This window comes from Notamacropus eugenii, chromosome 1 (assembly GCF_028372415.1).
Source record: "Notamacropus eugenii isolate mMacEug1 chromosome 1, mMacEug1.pri_v2, whole genome shotgun sequence".
Classification (NCBI taxonomy): Eukaryota; Metazoa; Chordata; class Mammalia; order Diprotodontia; family Macropodidae; genus Notamacropus; species Notamacropus eugenii.
In genome coordinates, this window is record NC_092872.1 from 507,116,672 (window position 1) to 507,141,269 (window position 24,598).

The following is a 24,598-nucleotide window of genomic DNA, read 5'->3' on the forward strand; positions in this document are numbered from 1 at the left end:
TTGTAGGTGATTTAATTGATTATGAAACTTTCTTGGCTGTTGTGAGATAAAGGTCAAAATACCAGTTGAAGTACAAAAGAAAGCAGGTTCTTCACATCAAACGTAACTGCTTCATAGAGCTATTATTAGGGAGAGGTGACCAGAGTCTTGCCACAGGGCACTAAAATCTCAAGAGTAATGACAGTACTTACACCCTTTTCACCCAGAAACAACTGAATTTAGCATCTAATTATCAATAATTAGTTAAAATAGAAAGGTGAAAGATAGTGGACTTCCTTCCCTTGGTGGCTGTATCTTAGAGGGCCCAGTAGTTGACTCATGGGTATGTAAAGTTATTTTTTCCTGGGTGAAGAGTTCCTTTCTTGTATGTTATGAAACCGTTTGGCAGTCTGGTAAAGCCTATGGAAGTCTTCTCAGAATAATATTTTAAATGCATAAAATAAAATACATAGGATTATGAAGGAAACTAAGCATAATGGAACAGATATAAAAAGTCTATATTTTGATATAGTTCAATGTGTGTTTATAATTATATATATATATATCATTATACATATGCAACAATATATTCTTATTCTCTTTGTAAACAAATTCACAGATCCCAGATTAAAAGGTTAAAAATCTCTGGCCTCTAGCGTGTCAGCATCCTGAGCACTCCATTTCTTTCATCAAACAACTAAATTTGCCTTATATAGTTGATTTGAGAGTCATTAGGTTCTGTTTGCCTTGGGCACGTTTTATGAAACTTGCTCTATGGGCCAAAATTTCTACTCATAGTTCTGCTATAAGACAGACTGGTGGGGATGGGAATGGGAACTCAATATGAAAATATATTGTAAGAATGATCCTGCCTGCTTGTTGAATCCTGTGTTATTTTTCAATTATTTGCTATTGCTGTTACGAGGAAATTTGAAGCTTGAAATACTTTCCAGAGCCTCACTTTCAACTAGTCTTTCCTCTCCTTTGACTTGTTCCAGAACTAAATGGCCCAAGGGCCCATAACACACAGCTCTTATGGTTTGTGTAAAGGTTAATATTGCCTGGCACGACCTATGAACAAGATGTTACCAACAGGTGACTCTCTGTCCCCAAAGAAAGGAGGATGAAATATTTGGCCAGTTTTTCTGCTTTTTGTACCAAGTACAGCCATGTTATTCCTTTGTCTGGCAAACTGTTGACCTCCAGAGAGAGGGCAAGGTTCAGAGATAATCAGGTTTGGAAAATGACATTTCTTCTGTGCCCAACTCTTGAGTTAGCTTCTTCATGAGATAATTTCCATCCCAATGTGTGCTTTAGGAGGGGAGGTGTATTCCCCTTTTGAAGTGATGGGAAAAAGTTTAATTAGAGATAGTGATTATTTCTATGTCATTTTTATTCCAGGAGTAGGGCATAAGAACATTTACTTGGCTAAGTTTTTAGATTCATCGTCACCCTCTTCTTTATTACCATAGATCTTATAATTATATAATATAAACATGATGTATGACAATATTACAATTATTCTACTTTTGTGTTGTCTCTTTATTATAGCAAAGTTGGGGGAGCACCCAAAGCAAGCCAGAAATCAGGGGACTTACTGTTTGCCTAAAAATGGCCTGAGGACATGGGAGCCTTATCTCAGTGATCCTTTTGGTATACTATCACTATGTCCACTAAATGCCCATTCTGGGCAATCTTTCCTAGTGAGAAGAGATTAAACTCAATTGTAAAGATTGGAAGCATGACTCTGAGGCCAAAATTCCAGGCTAGAATGGCATTGTTCTATCCTCTTGGATATATGATGTATTCTGACTCCCAAGCAACCTAGAACCCCTTCATAAGATTCCTATGGGAAAACAGGAGGAAATGGGAAAAAAATGACTGTTTTCTTTGGCTGTGCAGTAGACAAAGTCACACACCACACCACCAGGGAAGAAAGGAGGGAAAAAACTGGGACCACTGCCGCTGAGATGCTCTGAGTTTCTAGGAGCCCTACCTCTGGTCACTTTGTCTTTCTCTTGTATGCTATCAACTCATACAAAGGTTGGGTCAATCTGACCAGGGTACACCAATATTGAAGCCAACTTAATCCAGCTTAAATACCTATTTCTTCCCTAGAGCATATATGTATGTGTATATGCTTGTACATGTGAGTGAGTGTAGCCCCTGAAAATCATTTCTAGGGTCCAACTCCAGCCCCAGCCGAGCACTCTATACCCTACCCTCCAATTCTTGTTTGTAACAGTATGGAGCAAGATAAAAGTTGGATCTATAATTTTAGAGGCAGGAAAGACTTTCATGTCTCATTCTTTTGTTTAAAAAGGAAAATGACCACAATTATCCCTTACACATTGTGACTATCCCCATCGTGGTTCTGCTGCATTATGGATCAGCATAAAAAATTAAATGGGAATTTTTTGTGAGTTTTGTGGAAGCTGCAGATGACATGTGAAGGTCAGCAGATGGCACAGAAAAAGTTTAGAGGCTCACAAATGCATAAAATACATGTATCGTATTGTATAATATAAACATACTTTATCTTTAAATACCATAATAATTCAGACTTCTTCTCTGGCATGAAGGGAGGGCCAAAATATTTCACATGGATTTTTCATATCCCAGGGGCCCTGGACCCTTAACCTTTGCAATGTGGAAGGGATAACTCCATTTGTAATTCTGATTAGTCAACTTTTTAACAAAAAAGTTGAAGTTTTAAAGTCATACAAGTAAATATCTATATAATACCCATAATAAACATAGAAATACTCACAATATCATAAAAATACATCAGAAAACACTTTGCATGTACAGATATACTGACCACAAAGAATAAAATCAAGACACTTCTTTCAACAGAATAAATCTACTTGGCTTCTTGAAGTAAGTGTGACCTGTGTGAATTCCAAAAAGTTTACAGATTTCTTTTTAGCCTATGCTAAGTGCCTCATCAGCATCCTTTTTTTTCTCTACCAACTCACATAGTTATTTTAACTTCTTGTTGTTCTTAAAATGATCAAGTTTCTCTTATTCTTTGAGGAGACACAAGGCCCACTCTGGGCCCTACTCTACTATACCCTTGTCTTCAGTAGATTCCCTGTTTAGGCCATTGAAGTTCCTTGCCATAGACACCTTTACAGCTTAGAATCTTGTAGTTCCTCTCAAGTTCCAGACCAGGAACTGTGGATCTCCAACCGATAAAACCCTGAGTAGTTTGAGGGACCGGTGGTGAAGGATAGACCTGAAATGGAAAAAGTCAGGACTTTAAGTTATCTTTCTAACAAATTCATATTCAATTTAGTAAACATTTACGGAGCATCTACCACATACCCTGTTCCACTGTAGATACAAAGAAAGGTATGAAATAAACTGTATTCTTAAGGATACACTATACTATTAATCTATTTATTAAGGGCTTATAGTATGTCAAGCACTCTGTTAATAGCTGAAGGATACAAAGACAAGTCTGTGTCTCCCTGGGTCTTTCTCTGCCTCTCTCTCTACCTGTATAAATATTCATATATATGCATACACACATATATGTGGGTGCATATTATATATATATGAGATATATGATGCATCTCTGTGTGTGTATATATATATATATATATATATACATATATATGTATGTGTGCAGGTACACATATTTTCCTTCTACTCAAGGAAGGCATTCTAATGGAGGAGACCTTTGTACAAATAGATATGTAGAGGGTACAGTACAATATAGGTAGAAGATAACCCTAGAAGGGAAGTTCTCTAGTAGCTAGGAGGACTGGGGAAAGCTTCCTGAAGAATGGATAAACTCAAGCTTAGTCTTGAAGGAAGTGAGGAATTCTAAGAGATGGAGGTGAGAGGGAACAGCAAACCAAGTATGGGCAGTAGTCCTTGCAAAGTCATGAAGATGGAGCCTTGTGTAAGAGGAACATAGTCCAGATGATCGTGTGTGGAAGGGAGGAAAAAGCACGGAGATTTGAAAGTAGGAGGGGACCATGTTATGAAGAGCTTTACATGACAAATCAACATTCTGAAGACCTGTATGTGTGGAATTGAACTTAAAAAAAGTAACCTACTGACCCTATTCTTAAAACAAGTGAGATTTTATTGTTTTGGGTACGCCCTCTGCTGGTACAGATCATAGCCCCTCCATCTTCTAACAATTATACGGTCTTAGAGAATTTCTGTCACCAAAATATTGGCAGCTGGTGGTGCAACCGAGAGAATGCTGGGCCTGGAGTCAGGAAGACCTGGGTTTAAATTCAGCCTCAGATAGTTTACTAGCTGTCTGACCCTAGGATAAGTCATTTAACCTCTGTTTTCCTCAGTTTTTTTTTCCATAAAATGGAGATAATAATAGCAACTACCTCCTAGGGTTGCTATAAAGATTAAATAAGATACTAATTGGAAAGTGTTTAGCATGGTGCCTGGCACAGAGTGAGTGCTATATAAATGTTGTTGTTGGTGGTGGTGGTTCTGTGACCTGCACTAGAGAGGTGCTGAACCTCTCTTATATTAGTTAGATTGGTCCTAGAACATGGAATATCAGAACTGGAAGGGATCTCAGGGACCAAGCTGGTCCAACTGCCTCAATTTACATGTGAGGAAACTGAGGCTCAAGGAATGAAAATGAGTTGCCCAAGGTCACTGGGTAAATTAGTGACAGAACTGGAACTAGAACCCAGATCTCTTGACCCCTGCTAGATTCTTGTGGGGAAGGTAGAGGAAATATCGTCATCCATATTTTTAGATGTGGAAGTCAAGGCTCAGAAAGTTAAGGTTCTATGATGGCAGACATATATAGAGCATCAGTGGAGCCAATGCTCTTTGAATACTTTTTAGCTTGGTAGGAAGGACCTGTCAGAGTTTGTATCCCACTGCCAAAGCTTCTGAGACTGCAGAAATGCTAGCACCCCACTGATTCATCAAGGGAGAATATCCACAGAAGATACAACAATATGAATGCATATCAAAATCAGAGACGTTCTGTTGCTCACATCATTCCTGAAAGTCAATTAAATACTTTTTACGATATAATTATTAATATCCTTAATAGTTTTCTTCTAGTAAAATAACTTCATTAACAAAGAAGAATTTTGTCTAAAATGTTTGACATTTTTGTGTCCAGGCTGCCCTTTATACAATCTATTGCAATTGTGTCAGATGACATTGCGGCTGTGCAAAACCTTCCTATTTTGATTAAAAGGCTTTAGTGCGTGCACACACACACACACACACACACACACACACACCAAACAAAAAAAAAGTCCTTCACTGTCTAGACCACATGGAATAAAACTGAATCTAATTAAAATGAAGAAACTAGCATCGTATCTGGAATGAAAGAACACAGTTCAATTTGTCAATTCAATCAACAGATTTGAGCATTTTGGAAAATGATGGTAAATGTTTAGAAAGGTTTTTTTGTGATTGTAATTTTACATAATCATCTGTTCTGCTATTACAAGGTGATTTAGACAAAGACACAGACTAGGGATATTAGATCTAGCAGAGTTAAGTGAGAGACAAGGGTGTTTAATATATTATGGATTACTGAACTCATCCTTATCTTTTTATTTTCAATCTCTGCCTGTAATAACCCCTTTAGCTGTCTAGGTTGGCTTAAACTGCTTCAGAGAGAAGAAAAATCTGCCCTTTAATAGATTTTCTCTATCAAGTACTAAAATTAATCTCTAAGAAAATCCACAGAAAGAGAAAGAAGTCAAAGAGATGCTCAAGGAGCATGAGTTGCTACTGGGACAGCTTAGAAAGAGAAATTAGTTTTAAGGCCAAATAGCTTTAAAAAAAACTGGTCCCGGGGGATTCTTGTAACCAACACTTTAAGTTGGACCTTTTAATTCTGTGTTCAATAAGAAAAGAAGATGGCAAAGTAAAGGAACTGACCAGTTTCATCGGATACATGTGCATGCATGTGTATGTGTGCCTACATATATGTACATATATAATCTTTCTGTTTCTGTATGTATGTATGTACATACCTATGGATATGTATGTGTATATATATATCTGTAGCTCTGAGCCAAGCAAACAGCCCTGTTCTCTGCTTGGGGCTAGGCTAGGGTTTGGCTGGAATGCCTGGGCTGCAGGAAAACAGCACTCTGCTGTATGGCTTTCACATCTGGGGACTTACTCAATAGAGAAACACACAGAGCGAAAACAATGTTTCGGTTTGTTCTCTTGCCAGGACTATTCTTCTTTGTTCTCCAGCCAAGGCTGGAAACTGTTTGTGATACTTAGGTGGAGCCCCTTCCTTTGAAAAGATAATTATGGCGGTCACAAGTGCCACCCACTGAGCAGCAGAATGGAGAAACCGATGCTCCTCTGTGCCGAAGCCACCAGGAGCCAGACTCCAGAAAGGAATGAGTAGGAGGGGGGATTAAATCTAATCCACCTCAGTGGAAAGGATACAGTCAGATGATCCATTGCTAACAAGAAAAGCAGACAGTGTCATTTTTACCCACAGATGTGAAGAGGATTAATAATCACTTTTCCCCCCTTTGGCATTTTTCTGGGTACCCAACACAGATCTCCAACAGAGTTCTAGCTGGGATGGCTCTGAACCTGGAAGCATAAATCAAGGGTACGCTAGAAAATGTGGTAGTGTCTTGGAAGACCAGACACTCATAGCAGTACAGAGGAAAGAGAAACTCATTAAGAGGAAAGGTTCCTCTGTGTGTGTGCGTGTGTGTGTGTGTGTATGTGTGTATGTGTGTGTGTGTGTGTATGTGTGTGTGTGTGCGTGTGTTCAGTCATCAGGCATTTATTAAAGGCTGACTATGTACTAAGTACTGCACAAAGTGCTGAAACAAAGAAAACTGCCTTCATAGGTATCCTTTTCCTCTTTTCTCCTTATCATCATCATCATCACCGGCATCATCAGCATCATTGTCATCCTCAATCAATCAATACAAATCTATTTAATACCTACTATATGCCAGGCACTATGTTAAGTGCCAGGGATACAAAGACAAAATATCTGCCTTCAAGGAGTTATCGTTCTATCATCACATAGATAGATGAGGCAGTGGATAGAGCGCTGGGCTTTGGGTCAAGTAGACCTGGATTCACATACCTCCTTAGACTCTAGCTGTTTGACTTTGGGCAAGTCACTTAACCTAGATCTGCCTGTTTCCTCCACTGTCAAATGGGAATAACAATAGCACCTAGCTCCTGGGATTGTTGTGAGGATCCAATGAGGTCATATTTGTAAAAAGCACTTAGCACAGTGCCTGAAACATAGTAGGTACTACATAATGGCTAACTGTTGTTATTTCACTATACCGGCTTCAACTGTTTGCCTAGAGTCAGTACAAGAGAGTAGTAAGAATATTCTGTTGAGGATTCAGGAAATCTGGGTATGGCTTCTGACTCTAGCAATAATTTGCTGAGTAATTTTGGGGAAACCATTCTACCTTTCTGGTCCTCTGATTACTTATAGAATGAAGAGACTACACTCAATAATCTCTAAGTTTCCCTTCCAACTCTAATAATCTATGATTTTATAATTTATCATAAAAATCATAATGATCATTCCTACTATTTGAATTCAAGATGACATTCAGAATCTTTCACACCAATCCCATTCATGCTGTCTTGCCAAACCAGGCCTTTTCCTGAAACTCTCCCCCTTCCATACCTTTATTCACTTATCTCCCATATCAGATTCATCTGTTTCTGCCTGCTGAAATCTTTCCAATTCTAAGAGTTACGGTGCATGTGGGGGAGAATCTATCTCTTCTATGAAACTTTCCCAATTTCTCCCCATCTTTTACCCTTTAGATTATGTCTCCCTCTTTCAATTTTTTGTCTTACATTGTTGATATCTCTCTCATGCACTCAGCAAATTCTAACTGTATCAGTCATGTGTTTTATATTACCACTCTCAGCTGTAAAAACTCCCTGATCAGGATCAGGATCTGAGTCAGCCACCATCTTATCAAAAAAAAAAAAAAAGTACAATTCTTTGCATATAGGAGGTTAAATAAATAACCAATGATTATGATGATTAATTTTAATGACCACAATATTATAGATTTAGAAATTAAAGGGACCCTAGAGGTCGTCGAATTCAACCTTCCTCTTCTCCCCATTTTACAGAGGAGGAACTTGAGACCTGAAAGATTAGGTGATTGGACTAGGGTCACAAAACTAATATCGCTGAGGTGGGGTTCAACTTCAGCCCTTCCTGTTTCCAAGTCCACCCATTTATCCTCCTATACCATGCTGTTTCTAATAAGAAACTAGTGATTTTTGCTTTTTTTTTTTTAAGTATAGGCAATTTACTCCAGACTCAGAATTAAAAGTTGCACTCACTCTCCCTCCCAATTTTCCATTTCTTACCCCTCAGGGAACAGCAACTGTGTTCTCTGAAGCTTTATATGGAGAAAATCTTCCATCTGTTGTGGTGTCTGGAGTTTTAGAAAACAATAGCTAATACTTATCTTATTTTGTTTTTTGTTTCTTAAAGCACTTTGAAAAAATTAAAGTGCTATATAAGTGCTAGCTATTATTATTGTCATCTACAGGAAGGCTTCCCCAACCTCTTTTAATTCTAGTGCCTACCCGCTGTTAATTTCCTTCTGTTTATCCAATATATAGCTTGTTGGTACATATTTGTTTGCATGCTGTCTCCCCTGCCATTAGACTGTGAGCACCTTGAGGGCAGAAATTATGTCTTGCCTCTCTTTGTAATCACAGCATTTAGCACAGAGCTTGACACATAGCAGGCATTTAATAAGTGTTTATCGATTGATTGATATCTCATTATCAACACCATCATCATGCAGGTGGGACTTGAATTGGGTCTTGAAAGATTGGTAGGACTTGGATAGAGGAAGAAAAAAGGGTGGATATTTAAGGTGAGAGAAGAAATGGAAGAAGAAAGGGGCATGGAGTGACACAGGAAGGAACCAGATTTGGATGCAGATAGGAACTTTTTTGGTTAGAGTGGAAAATGGGGTGAAGGAAATGTTTTAGTTTATTTTGGTTTATTAACTTTTTTAAAAAAAATCTTTATTTTTCTATCCTTAAGTGATATGGCATCTTTCCTGAGAAGGCGCGACAAGAAAGCATGGATATGTACTAGACACCAGGCAATATCTACCAGGCAATTAGGAGAGCTGGGTTCTAGTTCTGGCTTTGCCATTAAGTAGCTAGTTGAGCTTGAGGAAGACACATAGACTCCAGACAGCATCGTCCTTATGTGTCAGATGAAAGGTTTGAACTTTTTTTGTGGGGGGGGGGGGGGGGGTCAGGATTGTTAGCATAGTAGATGAGGAGAATGCTACATAATTTACCTAGATTTTAGCAAATCCTTTGGCAAACTATGCTATTCTTATGAGTAGGAAGACATATGTGAGCTAGATGATAATATCTTTAGGTAGATTTGGACCTGTTTGAATATTTGAACCCAAAGAATAGTAATTAATGATTCCTCTTCAACTTAAAAGGAGATCTCTACTGGAATGCCCCAGAGATTTGATTTGGCCCTATCGTATTTAGCCTTTTTGTTTCTCAAATGCAAAATATTAATTTCTTTTATAACAAGATAAACATCAGCAAACATAAATATTTTAACATACGTAGATCAGTTAGGTGATATGTAAATCAGGAAGACCTGAGTTCAAATTCTGGCTCAGACCCTGTATAACTATGTCCTTCTGACAAAATCACTTAGCCTCACAGTCTCAGTTTCCTTATCTGTAAAACTGATACAATAACACAATCCACAGGGTTTGTAGTATTAAATGAAATGATATTTTTAAAGTGCTTTATAAACTTGATTTACTTTTGGCAAAGTAATCCAGGTTAAGTGACTTGCCCAGGGTCAGTGTTTGAAGCTGCATTTGAACTCGGGTCTTACTGACTCCAGGGCCGGTGCTCTATCCATTGCATCACCTAGCTGTTCCTAAACTTTACAAGTATGTGTAAATTATAGTTAGGTTATAATAAGAAAGAAGATTGCACATGTAACTATATGCTTCTGCTATGTAAAATTTGTTTTTTTTAACATTTGCATTAGTGAGTTGGATAAAGACATAGATGGCATTCTTTTTAAATTCGTAAAGATATAAAGGTATATTCGTAAAGGTAAATTCGTAAAGATATAAAGATATAAAAGGACTGGAATCCAAAAAGACAGGCTAGAAATCTTAGCTGAATTGAATAAGATCAAAGTTAACAGGGATAAATGTAAAGTGTTAGCACTTAGGGTTCAAAAATTCAATTCCATAGCTATAAGATGGTAGAGACATGCCTAGATTGCGGTTTGTCTACGAAAGATCTGGGGAGGTGGGGTCTTAATGCACCACAAACTCAACATGTCAACAATCTGGCAGAGCAGCCAAGAAAAGCTAATACAATGTCAGGCTTCATTAAGAGAGGAATGATGTCTTTAGGATTTTACTGTGTTCAGATTAAATTGCATCTGGAGTATTATGTTTAATTCTGCACACCATACTTTAAGAAGGTTTAGAAAAGAGAGACCAGAATCTTTCCATATGAAGAATAATTAAAGCAATTGGATATATTTAGCTTCAAGGAGAGTAAGGGAGGGAGGAAGTGTTAACTGTCTTTATGTATTAGAATGACTGCCATTTGCAAGAGAAAGTAGGCTTGTTCTTCCTTCACCAAAGAGCAAGACTTCTACAATGGGTAGAAGTTACAAATGGGCAAATTAGGCTAGATGTAAGCTGTTCCAAAGTGGAATGGGTTACCTCAGGAGGTAGTAGGTTAGTCTGCCACACCCCTCTCCGATCCTCATTGAAGGTGTTCAAGGAAAGCCTGGATAATAGTTTATCAGTGTGCTGTAGAGAGGATGTTGTTCAGGTGCGTGTTATACAAGTGGAGCAGCTAGATGGCTCTGAGTTCAAATCTGACCTCAGACATTTACTATCTGTGTGACCTTGGGCAAGTTGCTTCACCTCTGTTTGCCTAGGAGGCAACTAGGTGATTCAGTGGATAGAGAGACAGCTGGGCCTAGAGTCAGGAAGACCTGATTTCCAATTCAGCCTCAGATACTTCATAGTTGTGTGACCCTAGGAGGAAAAGGCAAACCACCCCAATGTCTTTACCAAGAAAACCCCATGAACAGTATGGTACGATGGATCATGAAGAGTTGGACATGACTGAAGAACAACAAATGTTATATTAAGTGATCTCTGAGGTACTGTCCAATTTTAAGGTTCCATTATTCAGGGTCATTTTACCTCTAAGTTTACCTCTAAGACTGATGATGATGATTATAGCTAGCAGGTATATGGTGCTTTAAGGTTTACAAAACACTTTTCAAATATTATCTCATTTGATCTTCACAACAACCTTGGGAGAAAAATGCTGCCATTACCCCCATTTTACAGATGAGGAAACTGGAGAAGTCTGAGGTTAAATGATTTTCTCAACTAGTTAGGTGTCTAAAACTGGATCTGAACTCAGATCTTCGTGACTCTGAATGTGGCACTCTATCCACTGTGCTACCTAGCTGCCTCTTAAATTTTATATTTCTTCTATTTCTAAATTTTATGATTTTATAGATTATGTTGGGCATCACATTATTCACATAATTTCCTTCCGTTATAATAGAGAGAAAAGAGAATTATAAGTGTCTCCTATGTAGACACAGAAAGAATGGGTATTTGACCAGAAACCAAGAGACCTGGAATCTAGTTCCTGCTCCCTTAATCAGTGTGTGATCTCAGGTAAGCTGCCTCACTTTTCATCTCTTAAATGAGGCTATACTAGATAGTCTCTAAAATTCCTTCCAGATTTAATCTATGTTCTAAGACTCAGGTCTGATTACCCGCTCTCCCCTCCCCCATTCAATAAACTCCATAGGCTCCCTATTGCTTCCAGGATCAAATATCTAATTCTCTGAAGTTCAAAGCCTTTATAACTTGCCTTGTCTTCCCCTCCTCACTTTTTCCATCTTGTTACACCTTACAGCCCACAAGTACTCTTTGATCCAGTGACAATGGCCTTGAACAAGACCTTCCAATCTCCTGACTCTGGGTATTTTCACCGGCTTGAAATACTTTCCTTCCTTATCTGTCCTTTCTGGCTTCCTTCAAATCTCAGGCAAAACCCATCTACAGGAAAAAAAATCTTTCCCAGTTCTTCTTAATTCCAATGTCTCCCATCTGTGGGTTATTTCTAATGTATCTTGTATATAGTTCATTTTTACAGTTATTTACATGATTTCTCCCTCATTAGATTGTGAAATCCTTGAAAGCAGGGACTTTCTATTATCTTTCTTTATATCCCTAGTGCCTATATCCCAAGCACAATACTTGGCATATATTAGGTGCTTAATTAATGTTTACTGACTGACTAACTCCTTCCTAGCCTAACATTTTATCTTGCATATTCAAAGGTCCCTTCCAGTGTTAATATAGTAAGTTCTATATTCTAAAGACCCTGCTAGCTCTAATATTTGATGTGTCTGATATACAATGCAGCACAGCTTTCAATGTCCTGAAAACTAGAAAGGGATATTTCTATAGTTCTAAATTAAGATTCAGTGCAGTGGTGTATTCTTCTTGCCTCTGAATTTTTATTTTTGCATCCAGAATAAGCATGATTTCCATTGTGGTTCATTTTTTATTTATGAAAACAGTATTGAAAATTCCATTTTCTAACCTTAATATATTTTTCCACTGGTGTCACGGGCCGGATGCGTAAATGTCCTGGAAGTTCTATCTTGGGCTTCAGAGGCTTAGGTACTTCCCCTTCTCTCCTCAGTAGCTAAAACAGAATGTCTTGGGTCACCAAAGAATATTTGAATTCAATATGATTATTTTCCCCAGAAAGCTGTCCAACCTGTTTCCAACTTAATTCCCCAAACTAAACTCAGAGTTAATGAATTCATACCTGAAAATCTGCCCAGTTTCTTAAGACTATAGTCTAAATGTTGGCATTACATATATATGCACTTTGCAAGGACAGAGGTATAACATGCACCGTTGTACCAAATCTCAAATATTTGGAATCTCTAGTGTAATCACACCAATACTCATAGAACTTGGAAGTAACTGCCTAGAGTAGACCACTTCAAATGATTTTTGAATGACAAGTGGGTCATGTTTTACCTTGTTAAATTCTTCTTCATAAAATAGTCTTTGGATGCATTGTAACCTATCCCTGCATTTAGACTTCTAGACTCTGGAGTCAGTCATAACTCTCTTTTCAAACACCATGATAACAATATTTGTTCTGTAGTGGAAAAGGCAGGGATCAAAAGGTCATCATGAGTTTAAATGCCGTCTCTCCATTAGACGTGAACTCCTTGAGAGAAGGAACTCTCTTTTGCACTTAACATACACCTGGCATTAAATGTTTCATGATTGACTGACTCAAGTTTGGTGTCTAGAATTCCTTAGTAATGTAACTTTGGGTAAGTTGCTCTACCCTATAGGATTAAAAACCTAAAAGATTTTCGGCTGGAAGGGTCTTTAGATGGCATAGATCTCCTCATTTTACAGGTGCGGAAAATGAAGCTCACTGAAGCTGAGAGATTTGCCTAAAGTCATAGCTGGCATCTCTTTAAATTTCTTTGACTATCCCACAAGGGTTGTTTTGAAGAAAGTGTTTTGTATATGCTAAATCACAATAGAGATATAAATAATTGCTATTTGGGTTACAGTTAGGGGTCTCCAGCTTTTATTAGTTAACATTTTCTTAGCCAAAATTGAGTTGCTGAAGGGGATATTATAAACTGAATTTCTTTTTAAAGGCAATTCAGGCTTTTTGGCTAATTCAAAATGGCCTGCCCAATTTTATGTCAGATTGGTTAGGTTTATTGAATTCCTAATTTGAATAAATACATTGATATAGGAAATAGTGTGCTAGTAAATATTTAATAACTTGCTCTCAAAAACTATGCAACACTTAAAAGTTTAACCTGCCTCATAACACTTTCTCCATCACTTTCTTAAGTCTAGACAATCAACAAAATAACAAATCAACTCTTGATTTGTAATTTGCCAGTTTCTGAGGTATAAGCATTCACACCCAAAAAAAGTTTAACAATTGACTCTAAGAGCTGGTTCCAGCACACCCTTGGATATAGACTGCCTTTGAATGTGGTTTCTAGGTAACAGAACCATAGAGAATGAATTATCTTCACCAAGATGAAAATTACCACATTAACCTACCTAAATGTAGACTACTCCCCTCAAGTGAAGTATATTTAAAAGGAAAAAAATACATAGGTCACATTGTAATCGCAGTGCACCACCGTGGCTCACTTTTAGGACAAATTTTGAGAAAAGTATAACCTAAATTTGGACCACTCCCATTTACATAGTCATGGATTCAGTGTTGGAAGGGACATTAGAGGTTTTCTAGTTCAACCTCTTCATTTTACAGATAAAGAAACTGAGGCCCAGAGAGAAGATATGGTAAAGTTGAGATCACATGGGAAATAAATAGCAGGAGGGGATTTGAACCCAGTTTCTCTAATTTCAAATCCAATGTGCTTTCCATTATACTCTGCTGCTTCCCTAGCATTTTAAGTTTTATAAAGCACTTTAGCATCAAGATTTAAGAGTTAAAAAGAACTTTTGAAGTAATCCAATCCAACCCCTACGTTTTAGAGATGGAGCCTGAAGGCCAGAGAACTGGAAGCGACCTTAGAGGACATCATTCTCATTTACAGATGAGGAAACTGAGGACAGGAGAGCTGAAGTTAATTTCCCAAGGTCACACAATTTCTCAAGTCATATACATACTAAAAAGACTGGATTTTGAACTCCGATCCTCTGACCCCAGGCCTATTGACTGTTATTAATCCACTGCTATCTCCATTAAATCATAGTAACCTGAAGTATTTCTAATATTATTCGCCTTACATCATAGAACATATGCCCCAAATAAATAGCATGATGGAGCTGGCTTATTTTCGGTGAAGCAGATTTTTTTCCCTATTGATTTCTAGAACATCACTGAAGATTACCACAACTCTGTATAGGAATTAATGAAAAGTTCTTCTGGTTTCTAAATATTTGTTTTTATAAAACCTCATTTGTGTCTCCCTCCCAAAAAAGGAAATGGTATCTTGCCTGACACAGGTGATGTTTTGGGCAACAACAAAGAAAATTGGAGAACTAAGATTATAGTCATTTGGGTCAGTATCTAGTATATCACAATTTTATTCAACTATTACCTCTTCCATAGAGATTGTTAAAAATCCCCACTTCTTAGACCAGTTATGCCGTGCATCTGTCTCAGCTTGAAGGCGATATTTCCTGAAATGAATAATCTCAGAGTTATGAAAACACATTTTCAGAGCTATATTAGCAAATAATCAGACCCATGAAGTTGTGCTCCATCGTTGACTTACATTATGAATTTGTACTGTGTGATTAATTTCCCAGGTTAGACAGTTAAAGTGACCTAACAAACCTGGGCTAGAATTAGCAAAGCGAAAAGAAGGAAACAAGCATTTATTAAGTACACTCTGTGAACCAGGCACTGTACTAAATGCTTCACAAACTTTATCTCATTTAATCCTCACAACAGCCCTGGGAGGTAAGCACTATTTTGTAGTCAAGGAAACTGAGGTGATTTGCCCAGCTTCACACAGTTAAGTAGGTATCTGAGACCAGATTTGAACTCAGGTCTTCTTGACTCCAGACACAGCACTCGATCTACCTCCCTATCCCTACTTATATGGTGACCACTATGAAATGGCAGGATTTCAGAGTTAGAAGGGACCTCAGAGAGCATTTAGTATGGCTCCTCCATTTATTCATTCATTTGAAAAGCATTTAGAAAGTGCTTGCTATGAGTTAGGCAGTGTGCTAAGTGCAGGAAATACAAACACTGAAGTAAAAAAACACGGCCTATCCTCAAGGAGCTTACATTCTATTGGGTGAAACAATAGGCATAAATGTAAGTAAATACCAAATATATGCATAAAAATCATTTCAGGGGGGCACTGACCTCTGGGAGAATCAGGAAAGGCCTTAAATGTGTGATAACACTTGAACCAAACTTTAAACGAAGCCAGAGATTTTAAGACAGAGTTGAGTAGGAAGGAAGTACATTCCAAGCATGGAGAAAACAGGGGATAGAATGTTGAATGTGGGGAACAGCAGACCAGTCAGTTTGTCTACAGGGGTGGGGAACCTTTGGCCTCAAGGCTACATGTGGCCTTCTACATCCTTGGGTGAGGCCTTATGGCTGACTCCAGGTGTTACAGAACAAATCCTTTTATTAAGGGGATTTGTTCTGTGAAGTTTGAATTCAGTCAAAGGGTCGCACTTGAAGACCTAGAGGGCCATATGTGACCTTGAGGCCACAGAGTCCCCACCCCACCCTAGAAAATAGTAAAAAGAGAGTAATGTGTAAGTAAGAATGAGTAATGTACTGTAAGAAAGTACGGTAAGCCTGGATAGGTAGTCTAGAGCCATATTGTGAGGAGCCACTAAAAATTTTGGTCAGGAAAGTGACATAGTTGCACCTCTGCCTTTAGGAATATTGCTTTGGCACCTGTGTAGAGGATAGATGGAGGGAGGATAGGTGGGAAGACTCATTGGAATGTGATTGTCATAGTCTAGGAGAGAGGAGATCAGGGTCTGAGGTAGGGTAATGGATACATGAGTAGAGATGTTGTGTGGGAAGACTCAACCCAACTTGGTAATTAACTGGAAGTGGGGAGTGAAGGAAAATAAAAGGCTTAAAATGATATTGAGGTTGTCAACTTGGATATCTGAAATGGTGGTCCCCTCAACAGAAATAGGGAAATTAGCAAGAAGGTGGGTTTTAGGGAAAAGATAATGAGTTCTGTTTGAGCCTGAAATGTCTATGGGACATCTAATGATTGTACCATAGGCAATTTGTGATTAGTGACTTAAGCTTAGGAGAGAGACATAAATCTGGGAGTCATCATGATCAAGATGAAACTTGAACCTGAGACAGCTGATAAGATCACTGAGAGAGGGTATATACAGAATGAAGAGAAGAAGACTTGAAAGAGAGCTTTAAGGAACACTCACAGTTAAAGTAGGGGGCATAGATGTTGAGTTAGCAGAGGAGACTGCCAAGGAGTGGTTAGACAGGCTGTGAGTCAACCAAGAGAGGAGAGAATCGTGGAACCCATAAAGGGGAGAATATCTAAGATCTGATGTATAATCACCTCAACAGTAACTTCAACAAGTGGTCATTCACTCTTGGCTTGAACGGAGATAAGAGAACCTACTACTTCCTGAGGCATTGCTTTACACTTTTGGACAGTTCTAATTGTTAGGAAATTCTTCCTTACAAGAGCCAAAACTTGTGTTTACTGATGCTTCCACCATCTTGGAGTTGTTCTTCAGAGCCAAGTTAAAAAAACTCTTTCTTATGACTTTTCTTCAAATATCTAAAGGCTATGATCATATATTCAGGCTTTTCTAGGGTAAGCCCCACCATTACTTCTTTGATCCCTGTGTAAGATCTTTTCACCATCCTGGTTACCTACTTCTGGACATGCTTCATTTGTCAGTGATTTCCTTACTGTCAAAGTTTGCCCAGAACTGAATTCAATTTTCCAGATACAGGCTGCTTATTAGGGCATGTGATAGCCGGACAATTGCTTTTCCCATTTTGAATACTTTCCTTTTATTATAGAAAATTCAGGTATAATTTAGAACTACTAAATCTAGCAAGCCTTAGTGATTGGGGCTAAAATTTAAATGCAAAGCAAATCCTCAATGTATGCTAATTAGGAAATAAAACAAATAGGCACTTCTTATTTAAAAATCATATTTCAAAGATTTCACAGACCTTTAGCGATGGAAGGGACATCATACATCCAACTTCTACCTAAGCAAAAATTCTTCCACAGAATTCATGGAAAACTAGTCATTCTGCCTCTTCTTGAACACCTTCAATGATGGGACACTCACTACATCCTGTTAGCTCATTTATCTGCTTTATAAAAGGACTAATAAAGAAATGTTCCAGTCAGCATGCAATCCTAAAAGTATGAACTGTCTGATGAGCATTTCCTTTACTTCACTGGCATGGAGTTCTGTGGGATAAGACAGCTCTCGGTAATAAACAAAGATGTCTAGTATTTATATATTGCCTACTATATACCAGGCGCTGTGCTAAGAGTTTTACAAACATCTCATTTTATCTTCACAACTCTGCGAGGTAGGTGCTATTATTATTTCCATTTTACAATTGAGAAAACTAAGGCAAATAGGTTAAGTGACTTGCCCGGGGTCAGATAGAATCCAGTTCTTCGTGATGCCAGGCCCTGCTCTCTATCCCCTATGCCACCTCACCACCTTTGTGGAGGGGAGCAGGATGGAGAAAGAGTCTAGTAATTAATTTTCGTGTGATTTATTTTACGATTCTGTCCTAATTAAAGGCTTTGCAATTTAATTTATTATTCTTGGTCTGTTGGTGGAGAATGCCTTGGGGAAGTGTGTGGATGGGCAGGGCTTCAGTTATGTATTTGTTTAACTGTGAAGAATTATCATCACCCATAATAACCCACATAAAACATAAAGTAAGGAAGGGTTCCTGAGTTGTTTGGGTCCTGTGCTATCTATGTATCTCCATGTATCTCAAGCGCTCCTCTTTCAAACTGCTTTGTATTTCACCACTTAGTATATATTTGTGTTAATTCATTTTCTATTTAACCCCTATATATTCTTATACATAGTATTAGACTGTAAACTCCTTGTGATTAGGGATTATTTCTTTTTACTTTTATCCTCAGCACCTGATAGTGCCTGGCTTATAGTAGATGCTTTATAAATACTTATTAATTGATTGATCAGTATAAAGTATGGCTCATCTTTTCAACCTAGAAAAAAATGCAAAGCAACCTATGTCATATTTCTGTAAATTCTTTGGTTACTTGCTTGTTTGTACTCAAGTCAGTTTCATTTCCCAAGTCAGTTACGTTTCCTTTTGGGCCCCTTTGGCTTTATTTCTGCCTCTCCATCACCTTCTCCCCCATCTGCAGTAACTTAGGCAGAAATATTAATCCTGAAATGCCTGATGAAAGCCTGCCTCAACTTTGACTGTTCCTCTTCTTTGATCCAGAATTAGAGAATTCTGAGATCAAGGTGAGATCTGTCAGCCAGGTAGCTAAGGTCAGAAGGAGACCCAGGAACATTTTGTTGTTGCTCAGTAGGGTCCAACTCTTTGTGACCCTAAATGAGATTTTCTTGGCAAAGATACTGGGATGGTTTGCAATTTCCTTCACCAGCTCATTTTACAGATGAGGAAACTGAGGCAAACATGACTAAGTGATTTGCCCAGGGTCACACAGTAAGTAAGTGTCTGAGGTCAGATTTTAAGTCAGTAAGATTCAGTTTGTATGTGTTTTTTATATATGCATCTATGTATCTATATTTCTATCTCACATACACATATAAATATATATTTTATAAAATATATTTGTACAAATATGTATTATATGACATATATATTTTTCTATGTATGTACTTATATGAGTACATGTCTTCCCTAATAGAATGTGAGCTCCTTGAGGGTAGGGACCCTTTTATTTTTGTTTTTATATCCCCAGAGCTTGGTCCATAGTAAGCACTTAATAAAATATTTTTTTGGTTAATTGATCCTGGTGGCTCTTCTTTGAACGTTCTTTAGCTTACCAATGTCATTTCTAAAATAGGATGCCCAGAACTGAACATAACACTCCAGAGAGAGTCTGACCAGGCCACATATATATAGTAGCATCCTCATTTCCCTAGTCCTGGACATGAGACTTCTTCTTTTTTCTTTTAAATGTAGTTTAAGATTACATTTAGTTTTGGTTTTTGGCTGCCACATTACCCCATTGACTGATATTCAGCTGCATTCCATTAAATATCCCTGGTCTTTTTGTTTTTTCAGAGGAATTGCAATCTCGACATGCATCCCATTTCTTATATAATTGCAGAAGTGATTAAGAAGAAAACAAGTAAGTTGATTATTTTTCATTTGTCTTTACTAAATTTCATCTTTCTAGGTTTGGCTAAAGGTTTATCCTCTCAAGATTTCTGTGAAGCTTTTCCCTTTGTCATCCAATGGATTAGTTATTTCTTCTTGTTTGGGTCATTTGCAAACTGAATAAGAATGCAACATATAATTTTGTCCCATTCAGTGATAACCTTGCCCAAAAAGGAAATAAGGCTGTTCTGTCATTACTGATTCCTAACAAAGTTGGGATGACTCTTTGTGGTCACTGCTTCCTTTTCGTGCTATTCACTAATCATCCTTTATAATTTGTTCTAAAACTTCTCCAGGAACAAAAATCAAGTTCACTAGCCTATAGCTGGAAGTCTCTAAAAATAGGGTCAATATTTGCCCTTCTCTGTTTTCCGTCCTATTCTCTATGATCTTTCAGAAATCTTTAGCAGAGGATCTGCCTTCTCATCTGCCAGAGTTGTCATAGTCCTAGGCTATTTTTTAATCTGGGCTTGGTGACTTGGACTTATCAAGGACACCTGAATGCTCTTTTACTCTCCTTATTTATCTTGAGTATCAATGCCTCAGTAATAATTTTTGGTATGTCCCTTATTGGCAGTTATCATTGTCCTACCCACCCCCTTTGTCCTCAACATAGCTCTCGCTCTTTTTTCCCCTTAGCATTCTTTGCCAAACTCAGTTTATTCTGAATGGTAGGGCTCCTGACACTATTCTTGTAGGACTTGCATTCAGCTTTTATTACCTGCCTTCACTTTTATCTTCTGCAGTTTCTTTTCACATTCTAAGTTGGACAATACCTTCCTTGTGCATTTATAGCAATCTCTTTGGACAATCCCTTTTTTTAACCACAGTGGAGTTATTTTTATGCCTTAAGAATCTCATTTTTGAAAATTTCTCTTTCCACCATGGTTGACTTGCCCTGTAGAATTTTAGTCTATGGGATCCTACTTACACTTTCTCTGAACCCACTGAAATCTAGTCTTCCAAATTTCTGCCATGCATGTCATAGCAGGTCATAAGGAATGTTGCTTAAGCAAGAACCTCATTGCTTATATAATGTATTCATTTAGAACAAGATTAAAATAAAAATTACCCAAGAGATCAGAGAATCATTTGAAATTCTGAACAAGGGATGTTTGGAATGTTTTAACAAAATCAAGCAAACAAACAGAGGTTTTGCTTAAAATGGGATTTCCATTTTCCTTTCAACTTTTCCTCTCTATGTTACTTCCAGAGAAAATGCACCTCTCTCATAGTTTACATCACTTTTTTTGGGAAGACTATCTTATGATATTTTAGCATAGACAAATTTCATGTTTCAAATTTTGCTCATTTTTGCAGACAGCAGAGTGTCTGGTTGAACTCTGACAGGTTCAACTGAAATGAAGAAGTTTAGAGTGTGGGAGGTAATGGATTATGTTGGTCTTTGGAGAACCAGTCTAACCAAATGTGAAGAGGTATATCACCAGAAATCTGGCTACTAGGCATTGTACTCTCCCCCCTCTCCTCCTTCTCTGTCTTAGTAACTCTTATAACAACCTACTAAGGAAGTTATATCTTCATCAGTGGAGGGAGACACCACACTTATGCCCCATTGAAATATGAAAGCATTATCCCTTATAACCCATAAATACTTCTATTACTATTCAACTCACATTAGCATGCATTTTCTTTAATATTGAATAGTGTGGAAAAACAGAAGGAGAAAATTGCTCCAGGTGCACAGAGATTTCTCAGTGGTGAAAATATATGAGAAAAAAAGTCACAAAAGGATTCTGGACATTCATAAACTTGTGGCTACTGCCACAAAAAAATATTTTACTTGGACTATCAGACATCTGGAAACTTTAGTCTGAGTTTAACTATTACTAAAATTCATCAGAGAACTGAAAACATTGGTAACCTCCAAATCTTAATTGCTCAAAAAGAACATGGTTTTCAAATTAGACGAAGTCCCAAACTACTGAATTCATTTTGATTACAATATAAAAAAGCAATCAACCAGGGACAAAACCTTCCCTGGCACATTCCAGTCCTAGAGGATGATTTTTCATGAAGTTATGAGTCAGGAAGAAGTAAAGTTATGAGGCAAACCATTTCTGTGGAAGTTCAGAGGTTAGTCATATCATTCCAGGAATAATTCCCTGGGGACAGTTTTTCAACCAGATTCCCTTATGCCCAACTTTTGGCTGCTTTACCTTTCCCAGTCAAGGCTAGAACCTAAAATAGATATTGAACTAAAATACTTGGATTTGGGAACTGGGGAACAAGGGTTTGAAAGATTAGAGAAAAGAGGTTTGGGGATTAGTGAATGTGGGTTTGGGTTTTCTAGAGTGAACATTTGGGATTTAAATAAAGAAGGCTTAAGCAATGGATTTGGGGAATTAAGGAATGGGGAATTGTGGATTAGGAAAAGAAGTTTGGGGATTAATATGGAATGAAGGATTAGAGTTTGGGGGACTAGAGAATGGGGGAATAAAAGATTGGTGAGTGAACGGTTGGAAATCAGAGACTGAAGGATTAAGGAGTTAGGATTAGGGAAGGAGGGGTTGAGGATTCTAGAATAAAGAATTCGGAGATTGCGGATAAGGGAATGGGGTACTGGGAAATATCCTGAGTAGGAGTACGACATTTTTGGTCAAAGGGCCACAGAGAAAGTAGTGTTGGTTTCGGGGAATGGTCACGGGATCTCAGGCTGCTTTCTGGGAGAGTCGGGAAGAGGGAAGTGAATGTATTTCGGAGCTGGGGAGCGGGTGTGAGAAGGAAGAGGAGGGAAAGAAGGTGGGGATGGAGCAGCTGGCTGGAGCAGGGGTCAGGGTCAGTCGGCAGATGGATGCTGGGGCCCCGCGGCTCTGCAGTTACCAGATCTCATCCTGTGCAACGAAATTGAGTTTATCCGCGGCTGAGCTGGTGAGGGGTTTCTGAGCCATGGCTGGTTCTGGTCCGAGTCGGAGTGCAAATGACACAGGTGGCTTGGGCTCCTGCCTGGATCATTGTGTCCCTACAGTTGCCCTTGGCAACCGGGTGTTGCTGGGAGATGGTGGGTGGGAGACTGAGGCCAGCTGGTCAGGTCGCTGTCCAGTTTCTCTTCTGAAGCTGCTGGGGGCCCCGCCCCTTCCCTCTTCCCTTTCACTTAAGGTACCTTAAGCTCGAAATACATTGTTCTGTGTTCCCTTCCACCTTCTCGCCTTATTTATATCTTTTTGCCTTTGTCCGTCAAGAAAGAGATACTTTCCCTTCCTCAGAGGTGTTGGGAGGCAGCGGAAAGAACCCTGGTTTGGCAATCAAGGTGGGGTTGGGATCATTCCCTGCATTTCAACCAGCTTTTGCTATGCCACTTCACGAAATAGAATGTCAGAGCGGCAAGGAACCTTAGACATCAAAGAATGGAACCTCAGGAGTCAAGAGACCTGTATTCAAATCCCAGCCCTAATGCTTGCTGCCTAGGTTAAATCTTTAACTTCTCTGTTCACCAGATTCCTTATGTATAAAATGAGTTTGTTGGACTGGATGACCTGGAGGGTGTTTTCCAGCTCTGAATGTAGCATTCTATGGTTACTTAAGGTGTGTGTTTCCCAAGGTTCTGTCCTTATGCCATTCTGAGCTCTCATTCATAGAGGAGGACACAGGCCCAGAGTGGACAAATGATTTGTTTGTCCAGCATCACATAAAGTAACTTGGCAAGGAATGGAACCTCTGTCCTCTGAATTCTTTGATTCCAAATCCAGCGATCTCCATCTCCTTCTGTATCTTTGCACTGGTTGACATCCATGCCTGGGATGTACTCCCTTTTCTTTTTCACCTTTCAGAATTCTTAGTTCTCTTCAAGGCTCAGCTCAAGCACCATCTCCTCCTCCTCCTCCTCCTCCTCCTCCTCCTCCTCCTCCTCCTCCTCCTCCTCCTCCTCCTCCTCCTCCTCCTCCTCCTCCTCCTCCTTCTTCTTCTTCTTCTTCTTCTTCTTCTTCTTCTTCTTCTTCTTCTTCTTCTTCTTCTTCTTCTTTTTCTTCTTCTTCTTCTCGTCTTCCTCCTCCTCCTCATATATATTTCCCCCAATTACATATTAAAATAATTTTTAAAATTTTAAAAAAGGTTTGAGTTCTAAATTCTATCCCTCCTTCTTTTCCCCTCCTCCCTCCCTTAGGTGGTAAGCAATCCATTATAGTTTATACATGCATAGTCATGTAAAACATTTCTATATTAATTATTTTGTATAAGAAGACAAATTAAAAAAGAATAAAGTGAAAAATAGCATGTTTCAGTCTGTATTCAGATAGTATCATTTCTTTCTCTGGAGAGAGCATGTTTCATCATGAGTCTTATGGTATTTTCTTGGATCATTGTATTGCTGAGAATAGCTGTCATTTCCAGTTCTTCATAGTACAATATTACAGTTACTCTGTACAATGTTCTCCTGCTTCTGTTCACTTTACTTTGCATCAGTTCATGTAAGTCTTTCCAGGTTTTTCTGAAATTGTCCTGCTTGTCTTTTCTTATAGGACAGCAATATTCTATCATAATCATATACCACAGTTTTGTTTAGCTATTCTCCAATTTTGATGGACATTCTCTCAATTTCCAGGTCTTAGCTACCACAAAAAGAGCTTTCAAGCACTGTCTTCTAATTAACATCAAACCTTTCCTGAACCTTGAAGATGCTAGTGTCTCTCCCACCTCTCACCCTATC

The 24,598-nt window shown here is 38.4% G+C and overlaps 1 protein-coding gene and 1 long non-coding RNA gene across 2 annotated transcripts in view; one reads left to right on the top strand and one right to left on the bottom strand.

Moving 5' to 3' along the window:
- Positions 1-1,354: 1,354 nt before the first annotated feature.
- On the bottom strand, positions 1,355-22,963 carry CIMIP1 (ciliary microtubule inner protein 1). The gene is made up of 4 exons (XM_072633447.1): positions 22,777-22,963; positions 15,149-15,230; positions 12,625-12,729; positions 1,355-3,217 (listed from the first exon to the last, which is right to left on the bottom strand). The coding sequence occupies exons 1-4, from the start codon at positions 22,842-22,844 to the stop codon at positions 3,062-3,064; spliced, it is 411 nt and encodes a 136-aa protein (XP_072489548.1). The 5' UTR covers positions 22,845-22,963; the 3' UTR covers positions 1,355-3,061.
- Positions 22,795-24,598, top strand: part of LOC140519923 (uncharacterized) — a 39,928-nt gene continuing 38,124 nt past the window's right edge. The window contains exon 1 of the long non-coding RNA XR_011972323.1: positions 22,795-22,882. This is a non-coding gene — a long non-coding RNA (uncharacterized lncRNA). The remainder of the gene's footprint in view (positions 22,883-24,598) is intronic.